Genomic DNA, 18,383 nt, shown 5'->3' with positions numbered 1-18,383 from the left:
TAGTCTAGACTGTTATGTTGTTCATTTCCATACACAGACGTATTGAGGAGTGGTATTAAAACTCCTTGTTAACGCATATGAAATATTTCAATTAACTTCCTGCACCAGATCAAACAAATATAATATCAAATTTCTACTTCAACGTTGTGTATGAATAGAGTAAAAAAAAATTCACGTGATCAGAGACATTCTAAACACCAACATATATATAGAATTTTATCCGCATGTGAAGTAAAATTTTACATCTCGTCTTCTGTTTCTTCCTGGAAACGACTTCAAATGTTTTCGTCTTTGTTTCATTACCTCTTACCTGGTCCTAATTATTTTATGTTGAAATCTTGTTTACCTTTGGCTTGTTTTAGACCATATACCTCTCGTATATACAGGATAAAGAATCTGTTTGAATGAATATGAATTTGATAGGATATTTGATCTTTTTTTTCTAATTCATCGATTGTTTGAAGAAATTGCAACGAATCAAATTTCATTCTGAGCAAGAGAAAAATGAAAATATGTTTACCTCTCCATTAAACTTAGTTTCCTTAATTAGCTAAAAAGTATTATTTACGTGTTTTAACCTTCAACTTTAACTTTCATAAAACGTTGTTTTGTACCTGATTTACATAATCGAAACAAAGTATTGAATAATACACTTACTTATTAACGAGGTACTTCCATTCCGCTTGATGAATTCAGTATGATAATACCGTACAATAGATGTATAAATACTAGCACAAATATCAGCCAATATTCCGCATGACTTAATACAAGCAAATTCCGAACATATCGGTCGTCTATTCTGTCCTTGTTATTGTCATAACCTTTCTATTTTTCAAACTGTCACGCATTTCTGGATACCAATAGGACAAGCAACCACATGTTTCTGAACATATGTCTCCGTCTCCTTTATTACAAAGATATACTGCCACAAACATCCGTCTAAGTATTAGCCTATATTTCGTTTGGTGAAAGATTAAGATTAAGTACAAAATTCTGCTCCGGAGCATTGACAAAGCTCGACAAAGTCACACATTTCTCAAGGGCGAATACCAACAAAAAAGTGAAAGCCTTTTCTAAGGACTGGTACAATTTGTAAGAAGGAAACACGTGCCTGTATGACTTGATGACTAATCTGAAATAATTTTGAGAAAATGAAACATTTCATAATGGATTGTATCCTAAGAATTGCATTTCATCATTATATGTTGTATCAGAGAACACTTATATTTTCTGAACACATGGTGCTTTGTTACATGTAATTTTTTAAAAAGTTTTAAGTGAATAATTTTGTTATCAATTTACATGCCGGTCTGTCCGTTGTGTTCACTTGAAATCAAGGATTTATTTACATATCGCATACTTGTTTAATTAAAAGTTATCATAAAATGTTACAAATGAAAAATACCAAAGTTGACAGTAACGTTCGATATCTATTACATGAAGTTATGTTGATATTGCCGAACCTTTTTCTCGTTTTAAACAAAAATATAACAGATAAACATAATCACTCAAATTGAAAAATAAAGATAACACATGTGCAATGTTTTTGCATGTAAATGAGAATGTAAACGGTTCCTGCAGTAAATACTTAAACTGACGTTCCCTGGTTAATCAATCGCATTACTCCGTCAAATTTAATTGTTTTGACTCGCGTATAACCATCAGTTCAACAATTTCCCAAACTTCCTCTCCACATAAGGCATCAACCGTTAGTTTTATTTCCAATTTTTCTCCTTTCATGATATGAAATTAGCTTCCAAACAATTTAGTTCAGATACCATATGCAGAGCTGAATAAGAAATGCCATTTGGTGTACCAATGATATCCGCTGTAGAACACGGCAAAACATTTACATTAGTTGCCACAACAGTACTTGTGTCAGATTATATAAGACTTTCGATGTTCGACTTTATAATCGAAAGTACAGTCGTACTCAAAGGATTGTTCAGTTTGGAATACCAATCGAATCCCAAATAAAAATTTCCCCGCTGCCTTCGAGGACATCATCAATGTGACTCTTGACGAGTCTCTGACAAACAAATAATCCGGGAGAAGAGTCCGTAGACTGCAACCTGTGCCAATGGAAAGGTTGCATAAGAACAAGTCTGCTCTCATCATGAATCCCTGTGTAATCTTGGTACAGAAATGACGCCATATGCATCTGTGTCCCATCGTCAAACTGCCACTGCGATACTGATGTGTTATAATTACTCTGAATAAAATACTGGTTTTCGCCTTGAACTGAAATAGAAAATTACTATGCACTGAAACAAACAAATACTAAGTGATGAAATGGACATTGCCAGAGCCGAAATAAACCGTTACCAATATTTTATGTGTTATCACTGGTACAGTTTAACCTCTGATGTATGTCAAGCGTGCATTTTGTATTTTTTTTACGCGTTTTGATTATTAATAGCAATATACTACTCACTGAAGTACGCAATTAACACGCATGAAATAACAATATAATCTCTACAGTATCGTTTGGTTCATTTGGATTATCAAATATATGCAAGATCCTTATCGTTTGTTGTAATCAAGAATTATTGTCAATAATAGATATGTCTGCCTATGATATAAAATCCTTGCCTAAAACGTATGCTTATTTATTAAGATCTGTACAACTCTATGCGACCTCACCAAGGAATCCAATCAAAAATACCCATTCCTCCATACGATCGAGCCTTATAAGGTAAGCACGGTCCTCCAAACACCTAGATTTCGAGGCATGGTATTCGATGGAAATATTGTAAACTTTGAAACAGAAATTCAGCATCGGTTCGTATATATATCCGTCATCGGCGTCACACGTACCTGTACAGAAACACGTAAATCAAATCAGATATTATGTTTAAAGGTATGGCTATGGAAAGGTATATATAAAAGTTATAGAATATAGTGTTTGAAATATTCTACAAACGACACAGTATAGAATGCCACCTTTCAATACCAGTTTATAATACAATAACGCTTAGTACAATTTAAGGTGAATCATCACATTTTACACTCATGTCAGATGATAGCAAATGCGATGTAATCATATACATGTAATGTATTGATGAAAATCAGACTAGTGGTTTCTTAGAAGAAGCTGAAAAAGTTGAGTGCGTGATACTTATTGCACCCTTTGAGGTACGCGACATGTAATTAATGGTAATCATTGTTATCATGCCACATTGTATTTTGGAATAGATTAGTGAAGGATTTTGGGTGCTATTGATATCTCATACAAACATATACCATTTATAAATTTGGTTATAATGACAGATAATGATTTGACTCATCCCAAAAGTTGTCATTTTTGCTTCAATAATCATTTTGAAAGCATTTTACCTGTAACAATGTTCATGTGAACCCCTCTTCCAACTCTTAGCGCACACAGAATATGATGTGTTGTCAAGCATACTGGCTAACATATATCTCCTCCCAATAAAAAAAATTTCAGAGTGGCTGTAGAATGGCCAAACTCCGCCCCTCCCCATTAACTATGACTTTTATCTAAATTATCAATACTAAGTAGCAAAATTTCATTGTCTTTATTTAAATGATATTCTCATTTAATTATTTTCTGAAAAAAAAGTTCAAATAATTCCTTTCAAAGTTTGAGTACATGCTTTTTAATTCTGCATACTAAAAATTATGACTACTACAATTATACATACAAATGTTGCGAACTTTTTAAATGTTCTGACTGACTAAGATATGATCATTAAAATATTTTTGATAAATATTACAGTTCGCATGTAAATGTTACTATCGTGATCTTTCCTTGGCAATCAATAACACAAAGCATTACAGATATTAACATGTGTACAGAAAATAACAGCACATACGAAGTTTATGTGCTATCGGAAATGAAACATAAAGACATTTGAGCAAATAATGACAACTTAGAAATAGTCTTAGTGGAAAAATAGATACTTTTAACAAAGTTATCACTAAAATATCACAAGCTGATATGTATCTCGCCATTTTATAGTCTTATTGGAAGAACATAGATACTTTTATCGATGTTATCACTAAAATATAACAAGCTGATATGTATTTCATCATTTTGGCTGAAAATTTTACATATTGTTTCTCATCCCAGATGACCAATTTTAATACAACATAAATACACCTTCGTTTTGTCCTAAAAGCCGAAATGCAATTAATGAACATAAGCTATTCAACAAACTATATATGTTCTACGGAATACTTGATACACACCATGCATCATGTTGTAACATTTGGCTCCATTTCTATGGTGTCCAGTCGCCAATGGGGATACCACAATCTTGTGAAGCCAGCACAGTTGTTCCGTTTTGGAATATGAGAAGGACAAACACTGATCGTTTGTACTGCACCGAGCCATGCATTTTATAGCAGAAGCTGAGGTGAAGTTTTCTAATGGTTTATCACAAAGTGCCTCGTTTATCACAGGATCGGCATGAAACGTTTGCACAGAACTAGCCATCATTCTATCGCCTCTAGCAATATTCAAAAGTACAAACAGGTCAAAAACTGTTGTGCACAAAGTTCGAATTGGAATAATTGTGTCCTTTTGGGTTCTTATACTTGCTGGAGCTTTACAGTAAACAGGCATCATTGTTCCTCCGGAATGACTTCTAATACAGTATGTTTTGTCTCTCTGCGGGCTTTGCTCATTTTTACAGTAATAAGATTTAGAAGCATTCAAGCATACGAACAGTAATGTATTCGATTTCCGTATATAAAGAGCGCTGACAAACTTTTATCTGTCAATTTGACGTGGTGGTAAAAGCAACATTAAATACCAGTAAGTGGAGCACTGAAAGGTGGTAATATTACAACGCTTTGGATATTGTGCCGATCAATTATTGATGTGATCGGAAACGATGACGGCATTTCAAAGCCTCCTTGAAAGATTTCCTCTTTAGTGGGTACCGCTGTCGTATGACATGTCAGGACTTACAATTTCACGGGGATAAATGTACACATACTTAAGTATGTAATTCATGCTTTAATTATGTAATTCATGCTGTGGTGGTTTGTTCTAACAAAGTGGAATATTATCAGAGCACGGAAACAAAATCTCGAGTGACTATTTCATATTGTAATTCAATCCATTTACTATTTATTTTTGCATGCCATTTGTGAATAAACATTGTAAAATATCAGAGTGGTATACTAGAACACATAACGGAAAGCTTCCTTTCAATTCGATTTAAGTCAGATACAGTAGAGCCGCATATAAATGATAAATCAAACTGCATCGCACAGGTGCTTCGTCCTTCAAAAACTTGTCAGTCATGCGGAAGGTAAAAAAATATAGGAGGCAACTGATAAAAACAGTAAGTCTAAACAAAGGTCAAATTCCAGACGAGATATGTATTTAAGGATATTTGGGGCCAAAATGATTTGAACAGTGTTTGTCTTTTTGTTACAAGCGTGTCTTCACAGTGATTATAAATGCGATTATTACATGTATTAGTAGATTCATGGTAAATGGTCATTCTTAACTGTTTGAATTTGTCCTTAGTAACAAGCTTCTGAGTGACTGTGTAAGGATGTTGAGAAGTTGATACGATGCGTAACTAGTATGGATACATGAATATTGTTAACATTTGCTTAAGAATTGGCTTTGTTTATTTCTTCGCGATTTAAATAATGTGCTTGTCTTTTTTTTTTTTTTTTTTTTTAGAAATCCATGCGAGTGAAGTATTGAATTTAAATTGTACTAAGAGAAATACTAAATCTAAAATTACATAGGTATAAAGTAAAATCAAACCCGTCGTCCATTGGATTGGTTTTCTTTCCGCATACCTTAGGAATATATGCCGTCGATACCGGGAGAGGGAGAGGAGTGTGTCGCTCCATTGCGTACTTTCGCGTTCTCGCATAGGTTCTGCATACTCGGGTATAAGTTAGCAGAACACAGTTTCTCGCTGTGGCCTTGGGGTGATTTCTTTGTCCATTAGATTACCCCATTATTAAGGTTTTAATTAAGATTAAAAAAAAATCTAAAATTGGTCTTGTCACGTTAGAGTGGACAATGTGGGGTTTCATTTTTTTCAGAATAACATTTTAGCTTTGTGTTGGAAATTACTATTTGAGCAGTCTCGAATCTGTGTCTATGCACCAAAAACTAGCTTTACAGGAAGTGAAATTTTCATAGTGTTTACATGTGGTCATGTTATGAGGGATTTCTGAGTTGGAATTTGCTGAAATGTAAGTACTTTGTCACCACGACAGTGTTGTTAATTTTAAGCTAGGTGTTTAGAATTAAATTTCTTCTAGAAAGTTGTAGTGTTATGTTGGAATAAGCAGTATTTTTTCCGTTTTTAGCAGTTTTTCAGTAGGTAACCATGACAATCACATGTCAGATATCAGAGGAAATTTTTGATTTACACAAATTTCATCTCTCTACTATTAATGCAAATGTTATGTAGTTTATAAATATTTATACATGTAATGATGTATTTTTCATAACCAATCTGCTATACCTGTATATCTCAAACATGACCAATACTTTCAGGAAAAATGCAAATTAACTGTTTCCTGACACCTAAGTGTCCCGTTGACATGTGTTCACAAACCGTTGTGTGTTGTCAATAGTTTGGGTATTCTCAAAGGAAGGTTGTAAAACAAACACACGATCAATTGTAGCATATTCTACATCGAACGCGCCTAAACACATATGTTGCCACAGTCGTGCCAGTATGGTAAGTGGTGTTTGGATGTATTTTTCAAATTTGTATGTATGTGTAGATGACACGTTTTAAATTAATCTATCATTATTCAAAGTTACACTTTTCATATATCCTGCTATCAGCTCGGATTTAGATATGCAATGTATATACCACACACTACATTTCGATATTAATGTCTCCCTGTTGAGCGTGGACCACTGCAAGGGAGGTAACTTGTAAATGAAGGTAACCTCAAAAAAGCGTGATTGGAACAAGAAATTAAGGAAAGATAAATGAAGTCTGGTGACCAAAGATGTTGAAATTTAACTTTTGTTTTGGTGACAACTTTTGGGAAGTTTACATCTTAAAAAGTAATTTAAAGCAAACGATCAATATGTTGCTGCACCAAGTCTAAAAATAAAATCGCGTATAGATAGTTCGAATTTATGTGCAACAGAAAATATCGATTTTAACATATTGTTTTGCCTTAACGTGCAGTGTACAGACTAGTTTCAGTGAATTATGCAATAGAATGGTTGTTGGATAATGAGAAAAAAAAAATAAAGCGAAAATGTAATGTTTTCATTTTATCTAAGGTGCTTAAAATTCCATAGAAAAAAAAACTTTGTTCGACCATGTTCTAAATTGAACATCTTTAAAACTTACTTCAATGGAGAGAAAATTCATGACTTTCTTTATGAATTAAAGATAGAGAGGTAAGCGGTGCTTTATATACTTTTTTCAAATTGTATTAAAATATCTATTTTGCAAGACCAAGTCACAAGCAGAAATATGAATTCTTGAGTCCTAAAATTAATGAAAGTCATCCACCATGTCTGGATACAAATTCATGTATATTATGTAATTCATGAATGGGATTTGTGGTGACAATTCATTAAAAAATTTAATGGAATCTCATGAAGACTTTCAGATGAATACTTATAAGAAGTACATTAGCAACGGAAAATATTCTGGAAGATGTTGACCCTTTTAACGAAATCAAGCAGTCAGCTTAGCCACTACAAAATACAATACACAAGCAAAAAATCTACAAGACACCGTATTAAGTGCTCCACGGAAGCTTACGAGTACAACTATAGGTAACAAAAATTAGAATATTAGATATTTGCTCTGGTACTTTGAGAAAATCTTGAACTTAATAAAATATTCCAGTGTCCCGAAAACTGTACTCAATTAACACTTCCTGTGTTCAGGAGATCCCATGTTCCATGGTACGTGTGTAATGTATATTGCCAAAGCTGACAAACACATATGCCGGACGGTGCAGTAGACGGTATAGTGGGTCCATAACAAACGTTTTCTACAGAATTTCTGCGTAAAGAAAATAAATGTTAAGCATGCATGCCGTAGTTATTGTTATTTTATTGTCATGTTTGTTCCCTGAATTTGACTTAAAACCATACCAGGCGCACTCTAAGTGACAACGCTCCAATTCTGTCGGTTGTTTACACAGGCATGACTGACAACGTGTAGGCTACACCAATGTATGTGTGTATGTACCTAAAGCTGTATAGTATATTTCGGATAGAAACATGCATAATGATTCAAGTGTAAAATAAAAAAAAAATTCTTATTAATTTTGATTATCAAAATTTCTTACGTACGTATTAGATCAATGTTTTCTGTCTTTGTGCGACAGCAAATTTGTTTGATACCATAAGATCAGTCGGCCCCGTTTGTGACCTTTTACAACATGGCGCTGTCCAAGGTAACGGATGTGCTAGCAGACCTCCCTGTGGCTGTGAAGGTTGCAGGCGGGGTCGTTCTCACAGGGGCAGTTCTGACAGGTGTGTGGAAAGGATTTCGGTCTCGCCGAACTATCAGGTATGCTTTGCTATGTAATCGTATGATACTTTTCTTAAATACACGTATTCTCAATATGCTGCAAAATGAAAACGAACGCTTTGTAGAACTAAAATTAGTAATAGATACTGGCAATTAATTATTTTTACATTAAATGAAATATTAACTATGAAAAACTGACAAGACAAACGGACTGTTAATAAAATATGCAATTAAACACGATAATATGAAACAAGTAAAGCTGACAATACTTATCTGATCTACCACTGCACTCTCCTCAAATATGTAGGTGGTAGTTGTTCATGAATTTATTTTCCATAGGAAGGAATATCCACGAGATACCATTGTTATTCATCAGATAGGGCGGGGTCCATACGTACCCAGTCTCACGCCTTTCGCCATAAAATTAGAGACGTATTTGCGATTGGAGGGCATTCCCTACGAGGTAGGTATTGTATATTTCCATCTCAATAACACTTAAAGGTCTTAAACTACAGTCGTCAACATTTCTTAGAGTCTTATATCTTGTCAACAGTTTTTTCCCCTTATAACTTCGTCGCTTTGAAACTTATGATAAATTATTCATTTATTGATACGACATGCGAGTGGTTCCTCTTTATTAGAACAAATGGTATTTAATGATTTCCCGTTGAATATTACAAATATTTCATGGATATTACAAAATATCAGTATGTTCCTGTCATACTCGGATTAAAAAAGAAACAGAGTTACCGGTATATTCGAAAGTGATACGTAATGTTATGAATTATGAGGAAAGGACACGCCAACACGGCCCACCAGTGCTAACACAAGGCGGGATGTTGAGTAACGCCTAAAGCCCACCAGTGTTAACACAAGGCGGGATGTTGAGAAAAGTAAAATGGATTGTACTTGGTTACTTATAAAGCGAACTAATGTGGAAAATATTAGACACCAAATAAGCATGTCTATCCATGTCCTGTGAATTTCAGTCCTGCGTAGATCATGTTACAAACCGAGGCGAAGACAACTGCCCATCACGATATAATGACTTGTCTGTACTTAAAAAAGCCTTACCTGTTACACGAATAACAGATGATCCAGAGGTAGCGAATTATACGTTTTCAGGTTGTACATAGCTGGTCTAGGAGAAGCACGAGAACAGGAAAAGTGCCCTTTTTGGAATACAATGGAGAAGAAATCCCAGATAGCGAGTTTATACTTGAGTTCCTTAGTAAAGAGAAGAATTTTGACATGCACAAAGGGCTCACTAAAGAACAGATAGGGGTCGGCAAAGCTTTCCAAAGGATGGCCGAGGAAAAAACCTACTGGTAGGGAATACACAGCTCTTCCTATAATCATTGTGAATATTTTCACTAATATCATTATAATAACATTGAAACTGAGACTCAATGAACACATGATAAAGTATAATCTGTAAACATATCTTTTAAAACGCACTGAACGTCATTTTGACGGTGTTGACGAAGATTTGTACGGCAAGATGTTTTTTTCACAAACACACGTCCTTGCGGTGAAAATGTTAACCCTTACAGCAAGTTCACGTTTTATGTTTAAGTTGCTATTAATGTCAAATCAGGAAGTGATGCTAGGAGTTTTCTGTTTTCTGTATAGCTGCAGGTTAAGTGAACATTGTGTTACGAGATTGAAGCTTATCTTATCCTCTATTCGTCAATTCAAGTTCAGAATCAAAATTTAGTCATTATGTATAATTTCATTGTCAGCATATATCAGAAGCATATTTTTCAATGCATTCAAATATTGATTAGACACGTGATCAATACATACAATGTACCAAGATACTAATCACACATACATTTAGATGTAATTAGGTGTTATGGTTATATAGAAAATGAGATTATGATTTTGAAGGTGCTTCGTGGCTGATCGATGGGTTCTTGACGAAACCAATGGAATTTGGAAGTCCTTCAATGTATCTCCATTTCTCGCGTAAGAAATATAATAATGTCTTCTGAGTGAATTGACTTTTGTAAATAATAAATTATGAATTTTGTATATAATAAGTTATGACTTTTGTAGATAATCAATCATGACTCTTGTTTGTAATAGATCATGACTCTTGTTTGTAATAAATCATGACTTTTGTATGACTTTTGTATGTATTAAATTATACATCCAAATCATATACATTAAAAGGTGAGTTTATGGCAGAAAAATCAATTCATTTGTGTCTTTTCAAATGTCAGTTTATTGACCAGAACTCCAGCTATGACAGTAAGTTAATGAACAGCAATATGTAAGCAAAATGAAAGAGATAACTCCTATTTTATGTTGATTCCAGCTGTCTCTCCTTACTGACGTATTTTCGATGACATTTAAACATAAACATAATTTATCGAGTAATAATGATATGGATCATGGTGATTTGTCAGTAACAGCGTGAAAATGTCATATTATAACCATAACATAAGATTTTGTGAAAATCATATACGTTTTGCTTGGCCTGAGTAATAGAATGAGAACAGTCTTGGAATACTAATGCTAATGAGAATAAACGAGACAAAGGGATTTTTTCCTTTTAGGAGATTAATGAAACGCGGGACTCGGAAGAGGTTATATAATAATGGTATATTACGGCACACACCAGAGGAAATACGTCACATCATGTCCGAAGATCTGAAAGCACTGTCGTACTACCTAGGTAAATATAACCACTGTACCGTGCTGTGGCATTGTTTACATATAATGGTGTTTTCGATAGTTTCCTTATAAATTTCGTTTACAGAATATAAATGTTATCCATATATGCGGTGTTCTATACTTTATTTTGCATTGCGCGTTTAAAAGATATTTTTATATGTATCAAAAATTGTCAGCTATAGATTTAATTCTACTTTACGTTGTTCTGAAATTATCAGGTATATGAAAATAACGAAAATTACGAAATATATTGAATTAAGGGGCTAGTGCACCTCTTAATCCTGATTTTAACTTTTCTTCTGATCACTTTGGATGTTCCTCAGTCGCATCCGAGACTTCATGATTTAGGTAATTACATTCACTTACGAGGCATAGTAGGACGAAACAGCTGTATGATATAGTTTATGTCATTGTATGGATCAACTGCATCTAACTCTGTATGTGCTTTCACTTATGTGTCTGGTACAATTTTTATGTTGCTACTTTAGGATCAAAGAAATTTCTGTTCGGCGATAAAGCCTGTAAATTTGACTGTGCCATCTTTGGCATTCTGGCAGAAATCAGATGGGCGTCGTTTGGTGGGTTTGGAACGTCTGTCATAAAAGGTGATATCAGAAACTGTGTGTTTTATATTTACAAGATACATTTATAACACAATTCCATTCCCGTATTCTTCATCAACTCTTATTTCTCTCTAGTGTCTTCTTCGCTTTCTTATCGAATATTATTAACAAAATATTTCATCCTTTTTTTTAAAATTCAGCCATAAGAAATTGTTTTTGTACAAAATAAAACTAAGCAAATGACACCGACTTCAAAGCCGATAAAATACGTTATATTTTACTAGAATTCCTAGTCACAGGAGTGTTTGCTTTTTAAAGAAAAATACTTCAACACACCATCTGTATATGACTTGATCTATGTGCTAAATCGTGTCTTTGCTGTATCATTTCAATTAGGAAAGATGATATGTGACTGTTACTGTCTTTCTACAGAATATCCCAACCTCTGTGACTACTGTGAGCGAATGAAGGACACTTTCTGGCCGGACTGGGATAATTATAAAGAGCGTGATGGTACCAAGTAATCAAAATGTCTTCATTTACCCCACATAATTGGACAATTGATTGGTGTTGTTGAGATTAGGCACCAAGTTGTTTTGTTTTAGAGATTGAGTTGTCAAGTCTAGTGCTAATATCTCTATGCTAATATGTTCAAAGATGTCATCTATGACAAAAAAGCTAATAGGCCACAAGCCTACAAACAAGAATTCACTCGTCAGGCACTACAAGTCTGAGGCCTAACAGGAGACAAGATCAAAGGGAGTGGTGATGATAATGCTGCTGATGATGATAATGATGATGAGCCCTTGTTTTGAATGAGGATATAATCTGGCAAGTGTAATTCCTTAATCAGATGATACTGGCTGGGAAATACGTTATCATTACTTAATTAGTTCATATTAAATTATTCAGTCCAATAACTGTGTTTTGTTTTAACGTGATTATCCCATAAACAAAATCAAAAAGCTTACTAATCTGTATTTCTTCAGATTGGAAACGAATTACCTTTCAGTTATTGAAGAACAGGATAATTATCAATACCATAAAAATAAATTTTGAAATAGATAGTGTGATGGTTTCATAAATAGACTTCCAAGTATCCTAGCTATGAGAAAAATTATTTCGTTTCATATGAAACTGATTTCATTTAACCATGCTACATGTTCAGTAAAATAACAAAGTTTTCATGCTGGTTTCATATATATCATTTGAACGCATGTAAAATCGTCTATGTTTAAGATGTTTCGAAAAGACGACCTTCGTAGGTACGTCAGGAGAGATCGTTTCCAACCGTGTGACAACTGTTTTCTACATAAATACACTGAAGCGCACTAATGATGCGTCACGTTCAGTTAGGATTTCACGGTGCCAGATTTTGGCGCCAAAGTCAGTGAAAACATATGATTATAAAACAAGCAAATTCATGGAATTTATATCCCCCGCTTTCCAAACATATTGTAAGTAAATATTTTAGAGGTTAGGAGTAAACATGTCATAGTGCTATGTTGAATAATATACAGATGATGCTGATTGCTGAACTCGTTCTTATGTGACCTAATATGCATCTGCTGACCAAGTTTCATCTAAATCGGATTATATTTAGGGAAGTTAAAGCACCTAAATGAACCGACCAATGAAACCAAAGGATACCTCATTAGTATGCGTAATTATTAATAGATGACATTGATAGTCAAACTCAGTCTTAATGACCCCAAGATGCATCTGCTGACCAAGTTTCATCCGAATTGGATGATATTTGGAGAAGTTAGAACACGGAAACGAAAGTGTGACAGACAGACGAACGGACAACCCAAATTGATATCCCCCGTTTCGATGAAAGTGGGGGATAACTAGCATTTAAACGGAAGAACAAATTAAAGATTTTTAGTGTTCATATGAAAGTTGCCCGAATGGCCCACTGAAACTCACCGATACAATAAATCACCACGACAGGCCCGGCTGATACAACTCACACGGCAAAATATAATCGTCTGGATCGGCCCGCTGATACTCGACGACACATTAAATCGTCGGAACAAACACACATGAATCGATCGGCCCACTGATACTTCGACACATTAAATCGTCTGGATCGGCCCACTGATACTAAACGACACATTAAATCGTCTGGATCGGCCCACTGATACCAAACGACACATTAAATCGTCTGGATCGGCCCACTGATACTTAACGACACATTAAATCGTCTGGATCGGCCCACTGATACTTAACGACACATTAAATCGTCTGGATCGGCCCACTGATACTTAACGACACATTAAATCGTCTGGATCGGCCCACTGATACTAAACGACACATTAAATCGTCTGGATCGGCCCACTGATACTTAACGACACATTAAATCGTCTGGATCGGCCCACTGATACTTAACGACACATTAAATCGTCTGGATCGGCCCACTGATACTTAACGACACATTAAATCGTCTGGATCGGCCCACTGATACTTAACGACACATTAAATCTTCTGGATCGGCCCACTGATACTTAACGACACATTAAATCGTCTGGATCGGCCCACTGATACTTAACGACACATTAAATCGTCTGGATCGGCCCACTGATACTTAACGACACATTAAATCGTCTGGATCGGCCCACTGATACTTAACGACACATTAAATCGTCTGGATCGGCCCACTGATACTTAACGACACATTAAATCGTCTGGATCGGCCCACTGATACTTAACGACACATTAAATCGTCTGGATCGGCCCACTGATACTTAACGACACATTAAATCGTCTGGATCGGCCCACTGATACTTAACGACACATTAAATCGTCTGGATCGGCCCACTGATACTTAACGACACATTAAATCGTCTGGATCGGCCCACTGATACTTAACGACACATTAAATCGTCTGGATCGGCCCACTGATACTTAACGACACATTAAATCGTCTGGATCGGCCCACTGATACTTAACGACACATTAAATCGTCTGGATCGGCCCACTGATACTTAACGACACATTAAATCGTCTGGATCGGCCCACTGATACTTAACGACACATTAAATCGTCTGGATCGGCCCACTGATACTTAACGACACATTAAATCGTCTGGATCGGCCCACTGATACTTAACGACACATTAAATCGTCTGGATCGGCCCACTGATACTTAACGACACATTAAATCGTCTGGATCGGCCCACTGATACTTAACGACACATTAAATCGTCTGGATCGGCCCACTGATACTTAACGACACATTAAATCGTCTGGATCGGCCCACTGATACTTAACGACACATTAAATCGTCTGGATCGGCCCACTGATACTTAACGACACATTAAACGACACATTAAATCGTCTGGATCGGCCCACTGATACTTAACGACACATTAAATCGTCTGGATCGGCCCACTGATACTTAACGACACATTAAATCGTCTGGATCGGCCCACTGATACTTAACGACACATTAAATAGTCTGGATCGGCCCACTGATACCAAACGACACATTAAATCGTCTGGATCGGCCCACTGATACTTAACGACACATTAAATCGTCTGGATCGGCCCACTGATACTTAACGACACATTAAATCGTCTGGATCGGCCCACTGATACTTAACGACACATTAAATCGTCTGGATCGGCCCACTGATACTTAACGACACATTAAATCGTCTGGATCGGCCCACTGATACTTAACGACACATTAAATCGTCTGGATCGGCCCACTGATACTTTACGACACAGTAAATCGTCTGGATCGGCCCTCTGATACCAAACTACACATTAAATCGTCTGGATCGGCCCACTGATACTTAACGACACATTAAATCGTCTGGATCGGCCCACTGATACTTAACGACACATTAAATCGTCTGGATCGGCCCACTGATACTTAACGACACATTAAATCGATACTTAACGACACATTAAATCGTCTGGATCGGCCCACTGATACTAAACGACACATTAAATCGTCTGGATCGGCCCACTGATACTTAACGACACATTAAATCGTCTGGATCGGCCCACTGATACTTAACGACACATTAAATCGTCTGGATCGGCCCACTGATACTTAACGACACATTAAATCGTCTGGATCGGCCCACTGATACTTAACGACACATTAAATCGTCTGGATCGGCCCACTGATACTTAACGACACATTAAATCGTCTGGATCGGCCCACTGATACTTAACGACACATTAAATCGTCTGGATCGGCCCACTGATACTTAACGACACATTAAATCGTCTGGATCGGCCCACTGATACTTAACGACACATTAAATCGTCTGGATCGGCCCACTGATACTTAACGACACATTAAATCGTCTGGATCGGCCCACTGATACTTAACGACACATTAAATCGTCTGGATCGGCCCACTGATACTTAACGACACATTAAATCGTCTGGATCGGCCCACTGATACTTAACGACACATTAAATCGTCTGGATCGGCCCACTGATACTTAACGACACATTAAATCGTCTGGATCGGCCCACTGATACTTAACGACACATTAAATCGTCTGGATCGGCCCACTGATACTTAACGACACATTAAATCGTCTGGATCGGCCCACTGATACTTAACGACACATTAAATCGTCTGGATCGGCCCACTGATACTTAACGACACATTAAATCGTCTGGATCGGCCCACTGATACTTAACGACACATTAAATCGTCTGGATCGGCCCACTGATACTTAACGACACATTAAATCGTCTGGATCGGCCCACTGATACTTAACGACACATTAAATCGTCTGGATCGGCCCACTGATACTTAACGACACATTAAATCGTCTGGATCGGCCCACTGATACTTAACGACACATTAAATCGTCTGGATCGGCCCACTGATACTTAACGACACATTAAATCGTCTGGATCGGCCCACTGATACTTAACGACACATTAAATCGTCTGGATCGGCCCACTGATACTTAACGACACATTAAATCGTCTGGATCGGCCCACTGATACTTAACGACACATTAAATCGTCTGGATCGGCCCACTGATACTTAACGACACATTAAATCGTCTGGATCGGCCCACTGATACTTAACGACACATTAAATCGTCTGGATCGGCCCACTGATACTTAACGACACATTAAATCGTCTGGATCGGCCCACTGATACTTAACGACACATTAAATCGTCTGGATCGGCCCACTGATACTTAACGACACATTAAATCGTCTGGATCGGCCCACTGATACTTAACGACACATTAAATCGTCTGGATCGGCCCACTGATACTTAACGACACATTAAATCGTCTGGATCGGCCCACTGATACTTAACGACACATTAAATCGTCTGGATCGGCCCACTGATACTTAACGACACATTAAATCGTCTGGATCGGCCCACTGATACTTAACGACACATTAAATCGTCTGGATCGGCCCACTGATACTTAACGACACATTAAATCGTCTGGATCGGCCCACTGATACTTAACGACACATTAAATCGTCTGGATCGGCCCACTGATACTTAACGACACATTAAATCGTCTGGATCGGCCCACTGATACTTAACGACACATTAAATCGTCTGGATCGGCCCACTGATACTTAACGACACATTAAATCGTCTGGATCGGCCCACTGATACTTAACGACACATTAAATCGTCTGGATCGGCCCACTGATACTTAACGACACATTAAATCGTCTGGATCGGCCCACTGATACTTAACGACACATTAAATCGTCTGGATCGGCCCACTGATACTTAACGACACATTAAATCGTCTGGATCGGCCCACTGATACTTAACGACACATTAAATCGTCTGGATCGGCCCACTGATACTTAACGACACATTAAATCGTCTGGATCGGCCCACTGATACTTAACGACACATTAAATCGTCTGGATCGGCCCACTGATACTTAACGACACATTAAATCGTCTAGATCGGCCCGCTGATACTTAACGACACATTAAATCCTCTGGATCGGCCCACTGAAACTTAACGACACATTAAATCGTCTTGATCGGCCCACTGATACTTAACGACACATTAAATCGTCTGGATCGGCCCACTGATACTTAACGACACATTAAATCGTCTGGATCGGCCCACTGATACTTAACGACACATTAAATCGTCTGGATCGGCCCACTGATACTTAACGACACATTAAATCGTCTGGATCGGCCCACTGATACTTAACGACACATTAAATCGTCTGGATCGGCCCACTGATACTTAACGACACATTAAATCGTCTGGATCGGCCCACTGATACTTAACGACACATTAAATCGTCTGGATCGGCCCACTGATACTTAACGACACATTAAATCGTCTGGATCGGCCCACTGATACTTAACGACACATTAAATCGTCTGGATCGGCCCACTGATACTTAACGACACATTAAATCGTCTTGATCGGCCCACTGATACTTAACGACACATTAAATCGTCTGGATCGGCCCACTGATACTAAACGACACATTAAATCGTCTGGATCGGCCCACTGATACTAACGGACACATTAAATCGTCTGGATCGACCAACTGATACGTAACGACACATTAAATCGTCTGGATCGGCCCACTGATACTAAACGACACATTAAATCGTCTGGATCGGCCCACTGATACTTAACGACACATTAAATCGTCTGGATCGGCCCACTGATACTTAACGACACATTAAATCGT

At 36.9% G+C, this 18,383-nt stretch overlaps 1 protein-coding gene across 2 annotated transcripts; it reads left to right on the top strand.

Annotated features, from left to right (window-relative positions):
- The first annotated feature begins 6,619 nt into the window (after positions 1 to 6,619).
- Positions 6,620 to 12,621, top strand: LOC132544649 (failed axon connections homolog). 2 transcript variants are annotated; one of them, XM_060208272.1, is made up of 8 exons: positions 6,620 to 6,686; positions 8,314 to 8,498; positions 8,836 to 8,922; positions 9,585 to 9,787; positions 10,350 to 10,427; positions 11,021 to 11,139; positions 11,627 to 11,743; positions 12,134 to 12,621. In XM_060208272.1, exons 1-8 carry the CDS (start codon positions 6,662 to 6,664, stop codon positions 12,223 to 12,225), a joined length of 906 nt encoding a protein of 301 aa, XP_060064255.1. In that variant the 5' UTR covers positions 6,620 to 6,661; the 3' UTR covers positions 12,226 to 12,621. The 2 variants fall into 2 exon arrangements, with proteins under 2 accessions (XP_060064255.1, XP_060064256.1); XM_060208273.1 differs by having other exon boundaries at positions 8,799 to 8,922.
- Positions 12,622 to 18,383: the final 5,762 nt, after the last annotated feature.

The sequence above is a fragment of the Ylistrum balloti genome, unplaced genomic scaffold (genome assembly GCF_031769215.1).
Source record: "Ylistrum balloti isolate Yb309-2 unplaced genomic scaffold, AGI_CSIRO_Ybal_v1 Utg369806, whole genome shotgun sequence".
NCBI lineage: Eukaryota > Metazoa > Mollusca > Bivalvia > Pectinida > Pectinidae > Ylistrum > Ylistrum balloti.
Note: the sequence above shows the minus strand (reverse complement) of the source record. Positions and strands in the feature narration are given on the sequence as shown.

What these genes read in the sequence shown, in the direction of transcription:
- LOC132544649 (XM_060208272.1), top strand. Translation starts at nt 6,662, where the DNA reads ATGTTGCCACAGTCGTGCCAGTATG. An exon ending in AGCACTGTCGTACTACCTAG is followed by an intron (nt 11,140 to 11,626) that starts GTAAATATAACC and finishes TTGCTACTTTAG; the next exon opens with GATCAAAGAAATTTCTGTTC. An exon ending in TGGAACGTCTGTCATAAAAG is followed by an intron (nt 11,744 to 12,133) that starts GTGATATCAGAA and finishes GTCTTTCTACAG; the next exon opens with AATATCCCAACCTCTGTGAC.